Source organism: Balaenoptera acutorostrata, chromosome X, assembly GCF_949987535.1.
Source record: "Balaenoptera acutorostrata chromosome X, mBalAcu1.1, whole genome shotgun sequence".
NCBI classification, from domain to species: Eukaryota; Metazoa; Chordata; class Mammalia; order Artiodactyla; family Balaenopteridae; genus Balaenoptera; species Balaenoptera acutorostrata.
Window position 1 is genome coordinate 95,044,973 of NC_080085.1, and position 23,438 is coordinate 95,068,410.

The 23,438-nt window shown below is 39.5% G+C and overlaps 1 protein-coding gene across 6 annotated transcripts in view; it reads left to right on the forward strand.

Annotated features, from left to right (window-relative positions):
- MID2 (midline 2) overlaps window positions 1–23,438 on the forward strand; it is a 94,623-nt gene that overhangs the window by 51,563 nt on the left and 19,622 nt on the right. For all 6 annotated transcript variants that reach the window (XM_057538843.1, XM_057538840.1, XM_057538838.1 and 3 more), the window contains 2 exons: window positions 21,694–21,801; window positions 23,177–23,325. In XM_057538843.1, the coding sequence (XP_057394826.1) occupies window positions 21,694–21,801; window positions 23,177–23,325 (257 nt within the window). The remainder of the gene's footprint in view (window positions 1–21,693; window positions 21,802–23,176; window positions 23,326–23,438) is intronic.

Sequence of the window (23,438 nt, forward strand, 5' to 3'; positions counted from 1 at the left end):
TTCTAAGTTTCCATAGGTCCCATTTGTTTATTTTTGTTTTTATTTCCATTTCTCTAGGAGGTGGGTCAAAAAGGATCTTGCTGTGATTTATGTCATAGAGTGTTCTGCCTATGCTTTCCTCTAAGACTTTTATAGTGTCTGGCCTTACATTTAGGTCTTTAATCCATTTTGAGTTTATTTTTGTGTATGGTGTTAGGGAGTGTTCTAATTTCATTCTTTTACATGTAGCTGTCTAGTTTTCCCAGCACCACTTATTGAAGAGACTGTCTTTTCTCCATTGTATATTCTTGCCTCCTTTATCAAAAATAAGGTGACCATATGTGCGTGGGTTTATCTCTGGGCTTTCTATCCTGTTCCATTGATCTATATTTCTGTTTTTGTGCCAGTACCATACTGTCTTGATTACTGTAGCTTTGTAGTATAGTCTTAAGTCAGGGAGCCTGATTCCTGCAGCTCCGTTTTTCTTTCTCAAGATTGCTTTGGCTATTTGGGGTCTTTTGTGTTTCCATACAAATTGTGAAATTTTTTGTTCTAGTTCTGTGAAAAATGCCATTGGTAGTTTGATAGGGATTGCATTGAATCTGTAGATTGCTTTGGGTAGTATAGTCATTTTCACAATGTTGATTCTTCCAATTCAATAACATGGTATATCTCTCCACCTGTTTGTATCATCTTTGATTTCTTACATCAGTGTCTTATAGTTTTCTGAGTACAGGTCTTTTACCTCCTTAGGTCGGTTTATTCCTAGGTATTTTATTCTTTTTGTTGCAATCGTAAAATGGGAGTGTTTCCTTAATTTCTCTTTCAGATTTTTCACCATTAGTGTATAGGAATGCAAGAGATTTCTGTGCATTAGTTTTGTATCCTGCTACTTTACCAAATTCATTGATTAGCTCTAGTAGTTTTTTGGTAGCATCTTTAAGATTCTCTATGTAGAGTATCATGTCATCTGTATGGTAACTTTTAATATTTGGTAATATCTTGTATTTCTTTGTCATAATTTTCTTGCTATTCTTGGATATTTTGTTCTCCATATGAATTTAGAATAATTTTATCTAGTTACTGAATATACTTAATTTGGATTGTGGTTATCGTATTACATTGGGAAGAAGTGGTGTTAAATTGTCCCAAACAGAATCATGGTATATCCCTGCAGTTTTTTAGCTTTTATTTTTGGGAACTTCTCTTTAGTATTTTATTGTATTCTTCGAATAGGTACACCTTTCTTGTTAAATTGATCCTTAGGTATCTTATGGTCTTTTCCATGTTGTGAGCAGATTGCTTTTCTATTTCCATTTAAAATAGCATGTGGAGGAAACTCTTGATTTTATGTCTTTTCTTATATGTAATAATCTTACCAAATTAATATTTTTAGAATTTTTTAAAAAGCTAGAGTCTCTTAGGTTTATTTGAAGTACTTAAATCTCTTTTTTCACCAATATTTATATCAATTATTTAATTTTCTTATTTTCTTTTGCCTCAGCTAAAACATTAAAAACACTGTTGAATAATAGTGGTGATATCAAACAGCTTTGCCTTGTTCATGTTCTGGGATGGACCTTAGCATTTTCACCATTGAATATCATGTTTGTTATTTGCTTTCTTTATCATATTTAGAAGTTGTCCTTTATGTATAGTTTTTATTTGGATTGCCTGCTGAATTTTGTTTAAAAACCTTTAAGAATGTATCAGTATAATCCTGTATGTTGATATATATTTCTAATGTTGAATCATTCTTTTATTTCTGGAATAAACCCTGTTTGATTATAGTGTTTTATTCTTTTGTTACCTTTCTGGATTTCATTTTCTATTTTATGTAGAATTTTTCTGTATATATTCAGAAGTGAAATCAATCTATTGTCTTATTATTTCCGATACCTTTTTTAGATTTCTGATATTGTGGTTATACTAGATTCACTGAATGCAGTTGGGATCTTTTTATCTTTCTCCGTGGTCTTCATAGTTTAAGCAGCATGGGAATTATCTGTTTTCTAAAGAGTTTGTGGAACCCAGTTCTGAAACCATCTGAACCTGGAGTCTTTTAAAAAAAAATTGCACATCTTTAATTCCAGTCTGGCCTAAAGTTATCAGTCTCTCTAGGTTTTGTTACTTCTTCTTGGGTAAAATTAGGTAGTATTTAATAGATTTTTCAACTGTATGCTGTAGGTTGCACGTAATATTCCCTTGTAATTACTTTTATGTCCATCTAGTGGTATGCTGCAGTTGGCTAGCCAGTTGTGCACATTTCTGGGTTAAGTGACTACACATTGGTAGCTTAAAATCCACCATGGTGGGAGTTTTTACACCATGTAAATCAGCAAGCACTACAAATAGAGGGTTTTTTTTGAGAGCCGATTGTTAAATGTTTACCAGCATATCTGTATCTGTATCAATGAGTGTATCTCCTTTTCCACTGTGGTTTTTTTTTTTGTTTGGCTTGCTTTCTCTCTTTATCCTTAATCAGGATTTTCAGAGAACCCACTTTTTAAAAAAAATTTCATTTTATTTATTTTTTATACAGCAGGTTCTTATTAGTTATCTATTTTATATATATTAGTGTATATATGTCAATCCCAAACTCCCGATTCATCCCACCACTGTCACCCCCTCCCCCCGCTTTCCCCCCTTGGTGACCATATGTTTGTTCTCTACATCTGTGTCTCTATTTCTGCCTTGCAAACAGGTTCATTGGTACCATTTTTCTAGATTCCACATATATGCATTAATATACGATATTTGTTTTTCCCTTTCTGACTTACTTCACTCTGTAAGACAGACTCTAGGTCCATCCACGTCTCTACAAATGACCCAATTTCATTCCTTTTTATGGCTGAGTAATATTCCATTGTATATATGTACCACATCTACTTTATCCATTCGTCTGTCGATGGGCATTTAGGTTGCTTCCATGACCTGGCTATTGTAAATAGCGCTGCAATGAACATTGGGGTGCATGTGTCTTTTTTTTTTGTAATTTATTTTTTTTCTCATTTTTTTTTCACACACACACACTGTATTTTATTTTTACAAGAGATAAATAAACTGACACCAAGCATTGTAAATGGATGACCACAACAAAAGCAACAATGATTGCAATTACCAAACACGAAACACACTCATACTATGTCATAATATTGACATTCAGTCCAGTAATCCTCCACTGTAACAGCTCCTTTACTTTTCAGTGAAAATTGATTTGTATATTTTTTGCCTCTGAGTCCTTGTGGGATTTTTTTTTATTCAAACAGAAAGTCACAAATATTATAATCATCCTCATCAGTTCACTCAGTCCCATGTAATTAATTTTTTTTTTTCATCTTGATCTTTTGTTAGCACTTTTATGAATTCATCAGTTTTCCATTAGAGTTCTGAAAATGCTTATTCATTCAGTTCTGCAGTATAGTCAGTTACCAGAAACCTGTACTTGTCAGAGTCTTTTCCATGAATTCCTTGAAGATGAAACCCTTTTATAGGAACATTTTTGCAAAAGCATCACAGTACACCCAGAACTGTCTGTAAATGACAAAAGACTTAAAAATGACCACGGTTAAAGATTTGATGAAAGTTCATAATAATGCAATTGACAAGGAAATTTAGTTATTTTTGAGATATACATTTTTAAAGTAATAACTAGAATTATGACTTATAACATTATACCAGAACATATAAGATTTTTAGAAATTTCATGTAATGTCTGAAACATTTATATTAACATATTTCCATACAAATAACCCAAAGAAAGTTTAGTATTAGTTGTTTTTTTAGTTTGTTTGTTTATTTTTTTATACTGCAGGTTCAAAGAACCCACTTTTGATTTTAATTATATTTTGTATGATAGTTTCATTTTTATTTCATTAATTTTAACTTTTCAAAAATGAAATCCTTCCTTCTGTGTCCTTTTAGTTTATTTTATTGTCCTTTACCAGTTTGTTAACTTGAAAAATTAATTCATTTATTTTTCATCTTTATGCATTTTCCTGAGTAGAGCTTTAAGCGTATCCTGTAGATTTTGTTATTGTGTGCCTTTTTATTCTTTTCTATAAAATTAAGAATTTCAGTTTTAATTTCCTCTTTGATTCCAAAATTGTTTAGGCATATGTTTCTTAATTTCCAAGTATTTAAGGATTCAGCAGTTCATATTCTTGTTATTTTCTTCCTATTTTACAGGATTATAATCAGAGAAGGTAGACTATAAAATCTTCTTAAAATGTATCTGTATTATATTGTTCTTTGTGGTGAAGTACATGATGAATTGTCAACGTTCCATGAATAGAAGAGAAGAATGTATATTTTCTGTAGGGTACAAAGTTCTACATGTAACTATTTTTAAAAATTAATTAATTTTATTTATTTTTGGCTGTGTTGGGTCTTCGTTGCTGCGCGCAGGCTTTCTCTAGTTGCAGCTAGCAGGGGCTACTCTTCATTGCGGTATGCGGGCTTCTCATTGCTGTGGCTTCTCTTGTTGCGGAGCATGGGCTCTAGGCACGCGGACTTCAGCAGTTGCAGCATGTGGGCTCAGTCGTTGTGGCTCGTGGGCTCTAGAGTGCAGGCTCAGTAGTTGTGGTGCACAGGCTTAGTTGCTCCGTGGCATGTGGGATCTTCCCGGACCACAGCTCAAACCCGTGTCCCCTGCATTGGCAGGCGGATTCTTAACCACTGTGCCACCAGGGTTGCCCACATTGTTTCACTGATATTTTTTTTCCCATATTCTCTATGTCCTTGATTATTTTTTAGTCTGAAACCTACTTATTTCATCTGTCTGCTTCACACTGTACTGTATCTTTTCCCCTTGTCATTTCTCCTATTTTTAAGATTATTTGTTTCCTAGAAGTGCAACTGACAGTTTTTTTTCTGACAGTTTAAAGAAAAGGCACATCTTTAGTTATTAATACATATTGTCAACATTCTCTGTTCACCAAGGCAATTTACACTCCCACCAGAAATGTACAAGGGAGCAGATGGGGCTTTCCTGTGTTTTCATCTACCATACTGTTACAGAATGCTACTGAATTCAGTCAACTCCACCTAGCCTTTTTGGTCTTCTTTATTTATTTATTATTTATTTTTGGCTGTGTTGGGTCTTCGTTTCTGTGCGAGGGCTTTCTCTAGTTGTGGCAAGTGGGGGCCACTCTTCATTGCGGCGCGTGGGCCTCTCACTCTTGCGGCCTCTCTTGTTGCGGAGCACAAACTCCAGACGCGCAGGCTCAGTAGTTGTGGCGCATGGGCTTAGTTGCTCCGCGGCATGTGGGATCTTCCCAGACCAGGGCTCGAACCCGTGTCCCCTGCATTGGCAGGCAGATTCTCAACCACTGCACCACCAGGGAAGCCCTCGGTCTTCTTTATAAGAGAAAAATCACTGGATGCCAAGCAGTAGTTAAGAGCAGGAGCTCCCACCGGATTAGGGTTAGGGTTGACAAAACTGACATGTCATCCAGTAGGCCTACTAACTCCTGTTGCAAGGAAGACAGCTGAGTCTTTGGGGTTTGGGTTGTTTCCATACAGAACGAGGTCAGAGAAATCAAAAGCAGTTGTGAGTAAGCAATGAAATATCCCCATGTTGGTCCTTAAGTAGTTTTCTTCACAATTCCTGCCACCCCTGCATCCCCCAGCTTTCTCACTCTCTTTGTTCTGCCCAGTGATGGCTTTTTCTTCTCTCCAGTATCTTTCAAAACTTGTTTTCTGGGACACTGAAATTCACAATGCTTTCTTAATGAATGAAAACTGCTGTACAGAGATCTGCATTTTCAAAAAAGACATACATTTCTGAAAACAGAATTTTAAGGGTCAATAATTAAAGTGGAAAGAGTGCATGGTACTGATGGGGTCTTCCATTTTTTTTTCACCATGAAACAGCAGTATTTAATTATTCATTAGAAATATACATGTCCTTTGAAAAATCAGTATTAAATTCCTCTTCGTAAAGTATCTGATTCAAAGAAATCAACTGTAAAAGCATGTTTTTTACATAATTGGGAAAATTTAAATATGGAACAAGCACTAGATGAATGATATTAAGGCATTATTTTAGTCATTGTGATTGTGCAATAAAATATCCTTTTATTTTTGAGATGCAAACTGAAGTATTTAAAGGGTAGAATAATATAATATCGTAGATATGCTTTAAAATACTCCAGCAAAAAAGGGAAATAAATCAAACAAGTATAACAAAATGTTGATGGCTTTTGAAGCTGGGGGATGGGTACATGAGGCTTTTATCTAGAGCATGTCTAGTTTTAAATATGCTTAGAAAATTTCATAATAAAATATTTAAAATGGTAATAGTGGTGTATGTTCACTGCAACCAGTAAAACAATGCTAAAATGAATAAGGAAAACATTTTAATTTTCCCTCCCCTCTCTCCAGTCAGAGTCACAGCCTAGCTTATTTTCTGTCTGCTGAATCCATTTCTATCCAAGTCCTATATCCCCACTCTCGGGACTAGCCCAGTTTTCTCCCATGCCCAATTTATCTTCCTTTTTTTTTGGTCACATTGTTTGAAGCTCCTCAGTGAGGTGAACGTGACAACAGGGAAAGATCCAGGTGCAAGAACTAAACCACATTACTATCTAAAGACAGACCACAAGAATTGGCTGCTTGTGGATGCATCCTTCCTTAGAAAATGCAGTTGGAATCTGGTGCTGGAGATGTGAGATTTGAACCCTAAGGGATCTTAGACCTGAATTTCTACAGTATATTCGTAACAAAGTAACTGAATAAGTTAGCTCATTATTCAAATAAGGCCAACCCAGCCCTTTAGGTTCTAGATGAGATTAAGAAGAATGAGAGAATGGAAATAACTTCCGAGTAATAATTGAAGCCTTTAAATGATGTGGAAACACATTCATACGTGCACACATACACACCTACATGTTTTAAATTCCAAAACTATCTCAATTAACCAACAAAAGATTACAGAAATATCAGTTGTAAATGATAAGCCATCAAGAGTTGAAATGCCAGTCATCCTATTTTTACAGTAATATAAATAAGTATAGACATAAATCTAAGACTGAATTTCAGCTTTCTGGGAAAGAAGTACTGCATATTTCCAATCTAGAGTAGCAAGTAGGGGTGTGGGAGGAGTGGGAAAGGGAATCAATATTTATTTAACTCCTACTATGTTCCGGGTTCTGTGCTAAGGCTGTTATCTCTATTTTCTCATTTGGTTTTTAGAACAATCTGTGAGATAGGTGACAGTGCTTCTATTTTACTTGCTGGAAAGATGGGCTCAGAGATGTTAAGTAACTTGTCTGAGGTCACTCAGCTTATAAGTGTTAAAGCTAGAATTCGGACTCAGACCTGCTTGACTTTAAATCCAGAGCTTTTCCCAGTCTACTTTGTTGCCTCCTGGGAGAAAGAAGTGCTGAGAAGAAATGGCAACTTAGCACATGAAAACCCTCAAAAAGAAAAAAAAGAAGGGTGCTTTTTCTCTCTAGTTATAGCTACAAAGAGAGTGATCAAAGAGCAGGATTTCTTTGATGGTTAGAATGAAACATGGGGAATCTGAAGGAGCCGTGGCTTTGAAATGAGAAAACCTAATTTGGGTTGTAACTCCATCACTTCGTAGTTTATATGACTTTGATAACTCACTTTACCTCTCTGGATCTCAGTTTCCTCATCTATAAAATGCAGACAGTAATGCCTGCCCTAGCAATCTTGTAAGGTTGTTATGAAGATCAAATGTAGAGATCAAATATACCTGAAAGCACTCCCTAGTCTAAACCATAACAACTACACAGCTATATTAACTACACAACTGTAACTAATGATTTCCTTGGTTATAATAACATTGTATCAAGATGATCAGCTCTTTGGAATTTCCCAGCAAGTCCTTCTTGCTTCTCCTTTTCTTTGTATTTTCTCTAGGAGCTACTGGACTTCCCAAAGTGAGAAACTGAGCCCTGAGCCCTAGGCAGAAAGTAAAGACCCAAAGTAAATCACATTCTGTGCCCCCTCATACCGTCACTATTTATGTATAGGTGAATCAGGTTAAGGGCAACATCAAGGGCAGACTTATAAGGGAAAAGAAGCTCCCAAAAGGTAGCCTTTTGTCTGAGCAAGTGTGAGGTTGGGGGACACAGACCTACCTGCTTTGTCCTAGTGAAGGTGGAGAGAGATTATGAATAACAGGAATTATACACACACAAACACATATGCAAACACTCACACATATGTGAGCCTCAGGGGCTTTTCACCATAAGGCAATGCCCATCAGGATAGAGTCCCTAGATGTAACCTAGGGCCATCGCTGATTCCAGTAATACTTGCATAATACCATACTTTCTGTTCATATTTTTGACAACTGCCTCTCATCTTTCCTCATCAATACCACAGGCAGGCTAACTGGTGAATCCCTGCTCTGTAGAGCAGGGATTGTGTGTGGGAAGGTGCATATTCATCAATGCATTAACAAGTATTTTAATGAGCCTCCAAGGTATAGTGCTGTACTATGCTTGGAGCTCAGAGTACAGGACAGATGGGGTCCTCTCCCTTAGGGAGCACCGCAGAGGAAACTGAAACAGAATGTAATTACGGTATTATATTTTTGTAAGTGAGGGAATGTGTTAGCTTTCTTGCTTACACACCTATTTCTTCGAGACCCACCCTAATATCTTTTGGGCTCTGAGCCTGGGAATTGTGTTAATTATGAGGGAGCCCAGAGCAGAAAAACAGAGAATAACAAGCTTGAGCCAGCCAAATTCCTTCCCAGCCAAAGATGTGAAATGTAATCAGTGTTTTGTCAGAAATCAGCACTTGATCTCCTTTCTGGCATCAGCCTTGTGGTCTGAATGGAGGGGGAAGGTGATGGTCTGGCTCCTGGTAGGAAAAGAGACCATTTTATCTTTAGATGCAGGGTGAACCCTGTCCAGCAGTGTGGAGGTAACTACATTTGGGCATGAGATCTAGATGCTTAGGTGTGGGAAGAAGAATAAGAAAAGGGACATGGTAATCTCAGAGAAAAGCAAATCGTGACCCAGTATGTTCCAGAAAGCAAAACAGATGCAGAAACTGAATAAAAATAAACCAGGTGATAAAACAGTGCTTGCTTGTTTGTTTGGCAGAAAACCCCAGAAGATATAGTGGTTTTAGCAATAGTAGTCACAGTCATCATTATCATCAGAGCAGTAGTAGTAAAAAAAAAACCCAACTATTTGGCTACCTATTATATATCAGAAAATGTATTAGGTGCTTTATTTCTGTTGTTTAATCTAATAAGCATGTACAAAACCCTATGAGGCTAGATACTAGTATCATCCTAATTTACAGAAGAGGAAACTTAGGCTGCTTGCCCAAGACCAGACAGGTCATCGGTAAGTAGCAGAGCTAGGAGGCTAGCTTGAGGCTAACTTCAGGTCTGACTTCAAAGCCCATTCTTTTAAGAATTTTCAGTTTGGCTTTTGGTTCAGTAAAGTTAAACCCCTACCCCAGGACACCCAGGGATCCTTCCCAGCGAGTGCCCGCATGTGTGTGTGTGAGTGTGTGTGTGTGTGTGCGCGCACACGCTCTCTCTCAGTCTCTCTGTCTCTCTCCATCCCCAACCCCATCCCCACCAAGATAGCCTGACCAAGAGCTCTCCTCAGGACCCCTTTATCTCCTTGCGCTTTCCCACAGAGAAACTCCTTAGCTCTGGTCTCTGTCCTGGCTCATGAGGCAGTCGGGACCCCTGGAAATATGTTCTCAAGGCATCTTTGTTACCTACTCATGGAACTGGACTTTTTTTCTGGGGTCTCCTTTTTCACTGATGCTCTCGCACAGAATTTTTCGGGTCCGTGTCCTGAGGCTCTTTCCTGGTGCTTCTCTGTCTCCTTTCCCTACTCCCCAACTCCTCCACCCTCCGCAGCTTAGAAAGCAATACAGGCTCTTCTTCAGCTCTTTCCACTCTTCCACTTGGGCCCTTGCTCTTTCTAGTGACCATCTTCCTTTTCTGAACATGGAACCAGTTTTTTTTTCCTTTTGTCATCTGAAGTCCCCTGTCTCATAAAGAATGACTTATTTCTCAGAATTATGGCTTTCCTGACCTTAGCTGTCAGAGTGTGAATTTCCTTGGCTCTCGCAGTAGATTCCTTGTTCTGTATGTATATAGGAAGTATCAGGATACCAAAGCCATCTCCCAGAAACAAAGGTCTTGGGGAGGGATGCTTATGTCAGACTTGAGTACAAAGAAGGGCTAAATGCTCCCCACAGTCTAGTCTGAGGCTAAAGAAGGCATCATCTTTCATTGGCTCGCCCTGCTCTCTTTCTCTTACATAGTTCTGTGGTTGTGAAAGGCAGTTAAAAGGAGGACTTGGGGAAAAGCCCTAGACTCGGAATCAGGAAACCTGGTTTCTGGTACTGGCTCCGCCGCCACCCACTAGCTGCATGACCTTGGGCAGAGTGGCCAGTGCATCGCCTCTGTTACACTGCCTGCTTTGCTGTATTAGAATTACCTGATTCTGTTTTGTGTCCTTCATTGGACTATAAGCTTCTTAAAGGCAGTGGCCATGACCACGCCATATTCATTTTGGAAACCACAATTCCTAACTGGTCTCTCTGACTCATGCTGTCCCCCCTCTAATCCATTTTCCACATTGTTGTGGGAATGATCTTTTTAAAATGCAAAGCCCACATGTCACTGCCCTACCACAAACCCTTCAGTGGTTCTCCATCACCATTAAGATAAAGATTTATAAGACCCATCACGATCTGGACCCTACCTACCTCTAGCATGTGCTTTTTACTACCTGCACTTTATAATTTGTTCATTCATTCCACAGATATTTAAGCATATTTCTGCCTTGGGCCAGGCATTGGGAACACAGTGTGAACATGGCCCCTGCCCTCACAGAACTTCCACTCCTCCCCTTTTCTCCTGGCTGACTACTACTTGTCTTTTAAGACTCAGCTCAGGCATCACCTCCTCCAGGGAGCCATCACACATGCTCTATACTTCTCTCTCTCTCCTTACCCCGTGTACCTGGAACACCCTGTGCATACTTCTGTCATAGCACTTCTACATACTGATCTGTCTCCCCACCAGACTGCAAACTCTGAAAGCGGGTACTGTGTCCTATCCACTTTTTTATACCCAGCACATGGCTTGGTACACAATAGGTATTGAGAAAGGATAACTGAATAAACAGTACCCTCTGGTGGCTGACTGTTGTAAGTATAATCTTTTATGCATCATAAGGGTGAGTAAAGCACAGCTGATTATCCAGAGGAGGTAACTTTTTCTTTCTTTTAACATTGGGTGAAGAACCATTTCAGAATATGTGATCTCCTAGCATCCAGGTTGTTATTCCGATATCTTTCCAAATCTTCCATAATGCAGCAAACAATATGTAAATGACAGAACAAAATTACCATTTTGAGTAATTGTGTAAAAAGAAAATGTGAGGGAAATTTGTCTCATGTAATGAAGAAATGTAATCTAGTATACAATTTTGCATTTATCCTTTATTTCAGGGCCAACATACTCACATTCATTCATTAATTCAACAGATATTTGTTGAGTACCCACAGTGTGCCAGGCATTATTCTAGGTGTAGTGAACAAAACAAAGTCCTTAACTTTAAGAAGCTTACATTCTAGTTGGGGGAGACACACAATAAACAAATATATTTTTATTAGAGGTTATAAGTGTTATGGATAAATATAAATCAGGGTGCAAAGTGGAGTATGAGATGAGATGCCATTTGGGCAAAGGCCTGAAGACATATCAGTTATAACTTCAGAAAAATACATAAATGTTGGTTCACCAGACCTGCCTAAATCATTGTGGGACATCTAGAGTTTTCTTTCTTTCTTTTTCTTTTAAATTTTGAAATAAGTTTAAGCTCATATAGAAGTTGCTAAAATAAACCTAAGTGTCCATCGACAGATGAATGGATAAAGAAGATGTGGCACATATATACAGTGGAATATTACTCAGCCATAAAAAGAAACGAAATTGAGTTATTTGTAGTGAGGTGGATGGACCTAGAGTCTGTCATACAGAGTGAAGTAAGTCAGAAAGAGAAAAACAAATACCGTATGCTAACACATATATATGGGATCTAAAAAAAAATGGTTCTGATGAATCTAGGGGCAGGACAGGAATAAAGAAGCAGGCGTAGAGAATGGACTTGAGGACACAGGGAGGGGGGAGGGTAAGCTGGGACGAAGTGAGAGAGTGGCATGGACATATATACACTACCAAATGTAAAATAGATAGCTCGTGGGAAGCAGCCGCATAGCACAAGGAGATCACCTCAGTGCTTTGTGACCACCTAGAAGGGTGGGATAGGGAGGATGGGAGGGAGATGCAAGAGGGAGGAGATATGGGGATATATGTATACATATAGCTGATTCACTTTGTTATACAGCAGAAACTAACACAACATTGAAAAGCAATTATACTCCAATAAAAAATGTTAAAAAAGTAAGTTCTTGTATCAAAAAGGGAACTGTAAAAGATCATTAAAATCTAGCAATTTAAAAATAAAAAAAATAATTTAAAAAAATTAAAGAAAAGAATTTGCTAAAGTAATAGAGTTCCAACATACCATTCATCTCCTCTTCCCCAGTGTTAACATCTTTCATAACCATGTAACTATTGCAATTAGGAAATTGTCATTGGTACAATATTCTACTAAGCAAACTACAGACCTCATTCAAATTTCACCAGTTTTTACATGTACTCAAACTTTGGGGGGCGGGGGAGTATGTGTATTTCCATGAATTTTATCCCATGTATAGATTCATGTAATCACCACTATCATCAGAACAATACAGTTTCATCACCCCCAAAAACCTCTGGGGTGCAAAGTCTTTGTCGTCACATCTGCCCCCTGGCAACCACTGATCTGTTCTTCATCACGACGTAATTTGTAGAATGTTATATAAATGGAATCATACATTATGTAACATATTATGATTTGCTTATGCCACTCATCATAATGCCTCTGAGATACATTTGTGTGTATAAATAGATTTAAAACATTTTATTGTTGATGTTCCACAATTTGTTTTTTCATGCCTCCACTGAAGAGCATTTCAGTTGTTTTTGGCTAATACAAATAAAGCTGTTATAAACATTCATGCAAGTTTTTTGTGTGTTTAGACATACATGTTCATATTTCTAGGGTAAATACGCAAGGGTGAGATCTAGAGAGTTTTATATCTTCAGAGGGGGTTATAAGCAAGTGCTGTGCTTCACAAAACAAGCAGTAGAGTAGGAAGAACACTGGATGGGGAGTCAAAGGACCTTGCTCCAGCCTTGTCCTGTCATTGATCAGTAATATGATGTTGGGTAAGCCCTTCTCCTCTCTAGGCCTCGTATTTCTATCTGTAAAGTGAGGGGCTAGGAATTGATGATTTCTTCAGTCTTTTTAAGATCTAACAGTTCGGTGGTTCTGAAGAGATAGAAAGGAGGTTTCTGCCTCATTTCACGTAGGACTTATAGCTATATATATAGAATCCCAGGTGCAAACCTAGATTATGCCTCTCCTACTTCTTGCATGTTCTAAACAGCAACCTTGTGTGGAAAGAGAATATGGGGGAGAAAGTAACTAACCCTAAGGCTACCAAGGCTTGGGGGTCTGATCCCTGAGGAGAAGGGACTCTAAAACCAACAAAGAATTGCCACGTGGCACAGGGCCATTCCTAAGGCATGTGTATGGAGCAAATTGTCCTCTCTGTTGCCAAAATTTTTGTTAGTTAAACTCAGAGTAAAATAACTCTGGAATACGTGTATGTGTTGATACCCATGTGTGTGCATTATATATTCTAAATGTTACATTATATGCATTTTTATACTATATATTATTTTCAAAATCAGAAAGGAATTACACAAAATGTTTGTAATAGTTAACTCTAAGGAATGTGATTATCTTGAGAGGCAACTCTGAGAGGAAAAGAAGTATGTTTACGAACACGTTTTCTCTGTCTCTGTCTCTCTCTCTCTCTCTCACTCACGCGTGCACGCGCACACACGCACACACACTGGTTAAATCACGGACAAGAGCCAGGCTGCCGGAGGGCAAATGCTGGCTCTGCCATTTACTAGTTATATGTATGACCTTGGGCAAATTACATAATCTCTACGTTTCTCAGTTTCTTTTGTAAAATGGCAATGATAACAACAGCGCCGGCTTCATAGGGTAAATGAGTTAAAATATATGAAGCAATTAGAACAGCACCTAGCACACCGTAAGCACCCACAAGCTGACGGGAAACGTGTCTGTCAGTCGACGTCCATGTCTGTCTCGAGGCCTCCCACAGCATGGATCCCTGGGCCCAATACGCTAGGGTTCTTACACTTCAAGAGATGGCCTCACTGCCACCTCCTCGGCCACACTACTTTTCTAGTGTGTGTGATCCACATCCTAGATGGGAGTGATCCACTGCCGTCCCCCACCTACCTCTACCCTGCAACCCCTCATCCACTCCTCTGCCAAAAAATTAAACTTAAGCACTGAGGCAGCAGGTTGCTTAGCTATGCCTCAGGAATTTTTAATTTTTTTGTCTCCTAAGCTGCAGTTACTCCAGTACAGGGGACTCAAAATCCTATTAATAGTTTTACATGTCCCCCAGTCTGTTAAGTGACCCCCTCCCTCCAAATCCAATGAAACAGATAAAATTCATAAAAACAGCCCTACTTCATTTAGTTATTTTTATGTAAAGCTGGCAGAATCATCTTTGAAATGTTGCAGTGTTTTGCTTTGGAAAACAAAAAAGAAGGTAGTCTCGTCTTCCTCTTCCTTTTATACATTTGAACCTTCCTTATACGAAGGGCTGCGGAGGTGGGGGTGTGTGTGATGGTGTCCTTTAAAGTGTGACCTGGATTAACACCTTAGCTTAGATGCTGCCACGGTAGGTGCAACATCTGTATCATAAACATCGTGGTTTCTTTCTCCCCCAGCTTTGTTGACATATAACATTGTGTTTTAATTGACATATATCACATATAATTGACATATAATATATAACATTGACATATAATTGACAGAAAACATTGTGTAAGTTTAAGGTGTACAATGCGATGATTTGATATGCTAATATATCACAAGATTACCACAATAAGGTTAATTAATACATTCCTCACCTTACATAGTTACCTGTGTGTGTGTGTGTGTGTGTGTGGTGAGAATATTTAAGATCCACTCTCATAGCAACTTTCAAGTATACAATACAGTCTTGTTAAGTATAATCAAGGAATCTAAAAAAAAAACCTGAACTCATAGAAACAGAGAGAACATTGTGTTTTCTTGACTGCATCGTTATGAGAGTAATGAATTCTTTGCAGCTCAGCAAGGTGACAGAGTTGTTCGTAACAATTCCTTGATAATTCGTTAGATGTTCAATTTACCTCTCACTTTTCCTTCTCATCTCCTTTGCACAGAAAGTGGCTGCGTGTTGAATGAAGCCCTCAGCCTCTTTTCTCTGACATTTTGGAGTCTGAGAAGGTGGGGCAGTGGTCACCTGGGTGCTTCTGGGCAAGAATGGGAAGTGAGAAATTTGTTGTGCCCTTCCACTTCTTTGAATACTATGCCTGCTTTTTCTCTCCACCTTGTTCTCAACTAAGATGGTTAAGGTGTTACTATGGCATTAAGATCCAGACATTTTATCCAGGTACGTTCAAAGACTCCAAATGACAGTGCAGCTTTCTGTAATATATCTGCAGTCTCCGTTTCTAGCCTTATTTCCCTCCCTTGCATCTGTCAGGCTGATCTGCTTTACCCAAACACGTTCTTTGCTTTCCTGCCTGTGTTTTTGCTCATGCTATTTATAGTATTCTCTCTGCCTGGAATTCTCTCCCCATAAACCTCATTTCTGCCTGCCCAAGTCTTGTTCATCCTTCAAGACCAGCTCAGCTACATGAAACCTTCCCTAATCCCCTGACTGTCCTTTTCCACAGGCCAAATTATTTTCCCTTCTCTATGCTCTCCTAGAGCTTTGTTTGTATTCTATTGCTTGTTCTGCTATTCATTAAATTGTAATTAGCTGAATTCACACTCATCTTTTGCACTAGACTATAAGTGCCTTGAAGGCAGAAGCTGAGTCTTTTTCATCATTTTGGTCCCACTCAGGAACCCTTGTATGTGGTGTAGGCACTCAATAAGTGTTTGCTGAAATAAAAACATTTCCAAATGATCTTTAATGCTGGCATTTCAAAATCTCCTAGGTGGAAGGGGAAGATCTATTTGGGCAGAAGGTTTCAGGAAATAATCATTTATTTATTTATTATATTTTTGGTTGTGCTGGGTCTTTGTTGCTGCGGGCGGGCTTTCTCTTGTTGCGGCGAGCGGGGGCTACTCTTTGTTGCGGTGCGTGGGCTTCTCGTTGCGGTGGCTTCTCTTGTTGCGGAGCACGGGCTCTAGGCACACGGGCTTCAGTAGTTGTGGCTCATCAGCTCTAGAGCACAGGCTCAGTAGTTGTGGCACAGGGGCTTAGTTGCTCCACGGCATGTGGGATCTTCCCGGACCAGGGATCAAACCCGTGTCCCCTGCATTGGCAGGCAGATTCTTAACCACTGCGCCACCAGGGAAGTCCAGGAAATAAACTAAGCTGGCATTGATCTTTTAGAGCGGAGTACACTAAGATGGAGATGCCAAGGAGGAGTTCTATTACCATGTAAATAAATTGCACTTGAGTCTGGGTAGAGGACTCATCCACTATTTCATACATATTGTTCCACCTGAACATGAAATCTGAGTTCCTCCTGAACTCCAGTGCGGTGCTCTGCAGGACTGATGGACGTGACTGAGCTGAGGGGAGGGTATGAGTGGTGAAGTTTCCCCTGGGGGTGGGCTGGAGGGAAGGCTGATGAACTTAAAACCCAGAGATAAAAGACCTATAGAATGAGTGTGTGGGAGATCTCCCAAGAAACTATGAAATAAGCTCTCTAAAAGAAGGGAAGGGTAAAAGGTTAGTCCATTTACATTTCAATAGGGAACAGGAACAATGACCAAAATAACTTTTTGCAGTCTCTTAAACCTTGGCAACTTGTGGCTTTTGTGAACCCCTATGTACTGATTTCCTTGTAGTGACCAGCAAGAAAATCCTTCAAATAGGGAATGTGTGTCTTTGTGTCAGGGAAGGATGGAAATTGGGGAAGACTAGGTCTGACTCTGGGTTTAATCTTTGGGCTGGGAGGTAGGAAAGAACTACAGGAAATAGAGTAGGGTGGGCAGTTGGAAAGAAACATGCGAGTCAAATTCTTGCTGCCTTTGGGAGGAAAGAAGAGAGCACAGAGCAGAAAAGATCTGGAGGCTTAACAGGAAGGCCCATGTTCCCTAGTGCTTAGGCCTTGGAAGACTGGTGCTGAGACTCAGTCTTAAACATCAGAAACTGCCCTTCCTTTACACAAGTAGGTTGCCAAGATTATTCTAATGGTATTTTCAGGGAGGATAGATTTTTCCACAGACATAAAGCCATTTAGTCAAACCCACTAATCTAAACCAAAGAACAAACTTCAAAGAAAAATCTTGAGTCTTCCACAAACCACCAACTAACTAACCAATGAACCAACCAACAGATCCACCGACCAAGAATGCTTATCAAGATAACCCCTGATTCACTTTGTTATAAAGCAGAAACTAACACCCCATTGTAAAGCAATTATACTCCAATAAAGATGTTTAAAAAAAAAAAAGATAACCCCAGTTGTTTTCAACTGAGGGTTAATAAGCAAGTGAAATACCTCACTGTATTTTCAAAGAAAACTGCAAACAAGGAAAATACCAGGGCTTTTAAGTGCCTTCCAAGCAATTTGAGATGTTTTATTCACATCATGAAGACAGATTTTCCCTGGAGTATTTCCTGTTCAGAAAACACTTAAGGACCTTGCTCTTTTGGGCTGCTTCTTGACATGGAAAGATTTTAATGTCACTGCTTTACCTTTAGTTTGGGATTTTGCCTCTTCAGCCAACTTTCTGCTCTACTAGTTGCATCTGGCTGTTTTATCTTGCCTGATGCAACTGTCCAAACCCCACCCAAGCTCCCTCACTTCAACCTACATTTTCTCTACAAAATGCATTTACTATATTTTCTAATGTTTGCCATACCTATTTTGATTTTTCACTTTGCTAAATCCATCAGTAAATGTTTCTTAAGTATTTGTTATGTTTAAGGCATTGTGTCTGTTACAGTGGGAGAAACAAAGTGTCATAAAACCTTTGCTCAAGGAGCTTGCTGTCTAATTGAAGATTTTCAAGCAAGGGGGTGCGTCTCATACTTGACCTTTCCTTTCAGTTCCTGTTACCCTCCTTGGCTAGGCCCTGTTCACATCACAATAGCCTCCTAAATTGTCCCCATGCTTACTATTACCCCCAATCACATTCATCCCAGTTCATCTTCTTAAAAAATTTAATTATGGTCAATCTCCCACCACCTTACCCTCTCCCCCCCTCCCAAATTTTCAAAGATACCATATTGTCTAAAAAGTAAGGTTCAATCTCATTAGCTTGGCTCCAAATTTCCCTCCTTCTCACCTTTTAAATCTGAGTCCTATCCATCTCCAAGGCTCAATTCAAGTCCCACTTCATTCAAGCATATTTTCTCCACTTCCCCACTGAGAGTGATCTTTCCCTTCAATTTCTGTAGATTATAGCCTTCACCACTCATTGATATTTCACTTATGCTAACTTGACTTGTTTGCTTTATATGTGTGAGGCTTTCCCCTATAAAATTGGCCAAGGAACCAATAAGCTGAAGCCCCTATCACCCTTTGGACTGCACATTTATTGAGGGCAGGGCCTGAGCATAATGCATCGTACACAAGAGATGATTAATACATGGTTGATGATGAAGATGGTGATGATTTTCCCTGGTTTCAGGGTGTAGGGTGGATTATGGGGGGCGGTTACAAAGGAAAGATTCTAGAGGTAGGGGGATGAATTAATGAGGCTTTTACAATAATAGTCCAAAAAGATGATAAGGACTTCAATTTATTGTTTCCTTGGCCCAGAGCCTCATTGTATTACCAGAAGAACTTTAGTGAGATTGAAAAGAAAAGGAGGGTAGGACTCTGGCAGGACTGCTGTGAATTTATGTGGGGGATGAGGGAGAAGTAGGTAACTGAACCTGAGCAAGTGCAATAATGATAGTAGCAATAACCAAAAAGAGGAAATCAGAGGTGGAAGCTGGATTTAGAGGGAAGGTGATGAGTTTGTTTTTAGACGTACTGAGTTTAGGGTAACTTGAGTAACCAAGTGGACATGTCTGGCAAGCAGTGAGATACTGCCCCCCATTCAATTCAATGCAACAAATATTTACTGAACACCGACCACATGCCAGTCACTATGCTGGAGATATCGTCAACTATGACACAGCCCCTGGCCTCCAGAACTCATGTTTGATCAGGGAAGACAAACTAATAAATTCCTGTAACGTAGTAAAAGGTATAATACAATTATATGTAAAGTGCTATGGGAATAGAAATAGGGAACCAATTGTATCCAAGCAGGTGAGAAAAAGTTTCAGAAGTGACAATTTTTGAGCTGGGCTTGGAAAGATAAGTAGAACTTTGTTCAACAAACAAATAATGAAGTGACTTTCCAAGTGAAAGTAGAGTCTTGAGCAAAGGCACAAGACATGGATGTGCATGGCCTTCTAGGGGAACAACAGGTAGTCTGAAAAGACTAAACAGAATGGGATGACAAAATAAAGATGGATGGTGCAGAAGAGGTAATGATTGTCAGGAACTGAAGACAGGATTCTGTTACACTAGACTGGAGAGGCAGTTCAGTGTGATGGTTAAAGGTGTGGACTCTTAAAGTTGGACTCCCTGGGTTCAAATCCCATCTCTGCCACTTACTAGGTGTGTGGCCTTGAGCAAGTCACTTAGTCTCTCTGTGCTCAGGTTTCCTCATCTGTAAAATGGGGCTAATGGTACCTCCTTCATAGGGTTGCTTTGATGATTGAGAGAGCTAGTATATAAACTGATTAGGGCAGTGCCTGGCATATAGTGAGTGTTATGTCAAGGTTAGTCCAAGGGCTGAATTATAAGAAACAAGACACCATACCACTGTGTACTGTACCATCAGCAGCCTCAAAAGGAAACTATAAATGGGAACTAAGTCTCCAAATAGTCTAAGCACAGATCCAGGGAGCACTAGATGAATCTCTTATTCTCACATGAGTGGGAGTTCTTTGAGAGGGTGATATTATCTGCCTTAGAAAGGTAGATCCAACTTAGGGAGAGAGTGAGGCGTCTGAGAAAAAAAACTAGAATGGCCTGAGTGGGACTGTTCCTTCAGGACAAATGGAAGCTCTCATTGTGGCATTTGCCCCCTGGAAAGTGGAAATAAAACAAAACAAGGTTGAAATTCGGCAAGCATAGTTTATTTCAGTTAGGTAAGAAACAGAAAATTGGCCAGCAGGGACCTTAGAGGATGAGAGAGAAGGCAGCAGGGTCCAGCGACAGGTATTTTGCTGGGCTTGGGAGTATGTAAAGGAGCCCTTTGAAGAGGGCTATCAATTGGAAATGCAGCCCTACCTTGCTAATGAAGCACATCTGGCCACTTGAGTTTTGATGCTCTCAAGTAACCCATTGTCTATTCCTCGGCTTTTTAGAGCTCTACTCGAGTGATCCTTGAATAGACTCTTGGAATGATTGTGCTTCCCTGTGTGACTGCTGCTGAAACGGAACTGAACCTTGTCCGCCCACCTCGCCAGCCCAGGGGTTTCCCTTGACACGTCTTGGTTTGAATACTGGTCTCACCACGTCCCAGCTGTGCAATCTTGAGCAAGTTGCTGAAATTCTCTTAGCCTCAGTTTTCACATCTGTGAAATGGAAATAAGAATAGCTCCTATATTATAAAGTGGTTCTGATAATTATATGAAATAATTTATCTATCGATATAAAGTAATTGACACATTAAATGCTTAAAAGATGTAAGTTCCTTTCCCCTTCCTTTCCTTTTACACTTAGGCAGCCCAAAGATCCTCTGCTCTCATTTTAGCCCAGCTGGGGACTTCATATCATCTAATGTCAACAGTAATAGAGATGGGCAGAAGGAGAAGTCAGTACATGGGAAGACAATGAAGAATGGTGGCTTTTTTTTCACCCCCTACCCTGACTTGGCAGTAAAGATATTTTGATATAGCCAGTATCCCCAAGTAGGAAAGGTATTCAGATACTGGACAGCCCAAAGTGAGAAATATCTACTAAGACATGATGACAACTATGTGAAAATATATCTACACAATCATATATTTAATGTGAAGATATAGCTATGCATTCATATATTTTAAAATGGAAACATTTTCTATATTTTAGAAAGGAACAAGGAAAACTGAAAACACTTTTGTTAGGATGATACAAACATGTTGTTGTAATGTTATCTTAATATTCTTGTGCCTGTGGCGAGGGATCCTCTTTCCCTGATGTACTTAAATTTCCTTACCCTCTTTCCAAAAGAACAGTAAGAGGACAGGGTGTTGGAGTAAAGGGAATTTCACAGTGGGAATAATATGCCCCCATCTCATCTGTCCTTCTGCCCAGCCTCCATTAACCATCATGATCTACCAGAGGCCGGAGAGCTTCCTATCTGTGGTGCTTCAATGCCCTTGCATCATTAATATCATCATCTCTACCCTTCTTCTAGGAGTGGATCTTATGAGGGAGGTATGGAAGAAGTTATGCATGTTTAGCTATCAGTCCGAACCTTTGAGAGCCAGCAGGGGACAAAGGCAGAAATCACTGTGTAACACTCTGGACTTTCTTGGCAGGTGAATACTGCTATGCATGAGGCAAAACTTATGGAAGAATGTGACGAATTGGTAGAGATCATCCAGCAGAGGAAGCAAATGATTGCTGTCAAAATCAAAGAGACAAAGGTAAAGCACAGCAGTTCAGTGAGGCCAAGGCCGAGTTGACTTTACAAATGTCCAAGCTTCATCCCGATGGTTCCAGTTTGAACTTGGATCATGAAAGCAAGAAGAAATGAGGTTTTAGGGAGATGGGCAAAGAAGAAGCAATATTTGGCCTAGTGCTATGAATTCAGTCAAAATGATGGCAGTTCTGGGGTGTTGGAAACGTTCTATATCATGACCTGGTTGGTAGTGGGTGTGTGTATGTGCAAAAAATCATGGAGTTGTACACTTCAGATTTGGGTGCTTTGCTGTGTGTATGGTATAAGTCAATACAAAAAGAAAAAAAAAGTAATGGTAGAAATGTGGGCCAGAATTACAGAAGGATCATGACTGCCATTGTAAGGACTTTGGGCTTAATCTGAAAGGCATTAGGAAATCATTCTAGTTTCTTAGGAAGGGAGAAGACGGATAGATACGGCAGAAATGTGCAGGGTAGATCAGAATGGGATGATACTGAAGTCAGGCAAGCGTGTTATGAGGCTTATGGAATGATTCTTGGCATGAGTTGATGAAGGCCTAACCAGGGAAGTGGTAGCACAAACGGAAGGGAAGAGCATAGCAGGCATTGCTAGCAAGGAACTGATGGGAATCATCGACTGATGAGAGATAAAAGATGAAGGAGAGAGAGAGAAGACTTGCAGGCGTTTAGCATGGGAACTGAAGACTCGTGGTCAAGAAGCTCAGGTGTGAGCCTCTATGCAGCTCTATGGTTTTACGCTTGCTGCTCTGCTGGTCAGTGTAGTGATTATGAGCTCATGCTGTGTGTACAGTGTGAGAAGTTATGAGAGCCTGGAGTGATAACCATTACTTTGTGCCATGCTGGGTGGTTCCAACTAACACAGGAACTGAAGTGTCCGAGAACACAGATCTGTGAACACATAGGTATGCTTAAAGATGCTTAGAGAAATATATACATAGAAATGTCGATACTCATAAAGAAAAAGGAGGTGCTTTTTATTAAACATGTATGTGACAAAAAAGTGTCAACAATGGTGATCTCTGGGTGGTAGGGTTTCTTTTTATACTTTTTATTTTCTAAACTTTCTGTAATGACCACGCATTGCTTTTATAATAAAAATAATTAATGTGATCAATAAAAAGAGGAGGTAGGTAACCTGGAGTATACGACTGTGTTGCAGGGTAAGTAAGCGGGCCGTAGGTGGTAGGAGGGGTTGACAAAACAGACATGGTGGGTAGGGTGACAAGGTGAGTGCTTAGTACAGGGACCATGGGATGTTAATAGGTCTTATTTTTAGAATCACTGCAGCAGATCTCCTTCATGTTGTTTTAATTAACCACTAGGTATGTTATCTTATTTTTCTTTTGCTAATTCTTTAAGGTTATGAAACTGAGAAAGTTGGCACAGCAGGTTGCTAATTGCCGCCAGTGTCTTGAACGCTCAACAGTCCTCATCAACCAAGCTGAGCATATCCTGAAAGAAAATGACCAGGCACGGTTTCTCCAGTCTGCAAAAAATATTGCTGAGAGGTGAGTTCCTTATGTTCTTTCAGCATGCCTCCTCTTATGAAAAGGGGCCAGCTTAACGTCACTTAATTCTGTTCAGGCATGCATCAATATGTAGCAGCTGCCACCTGAAGATT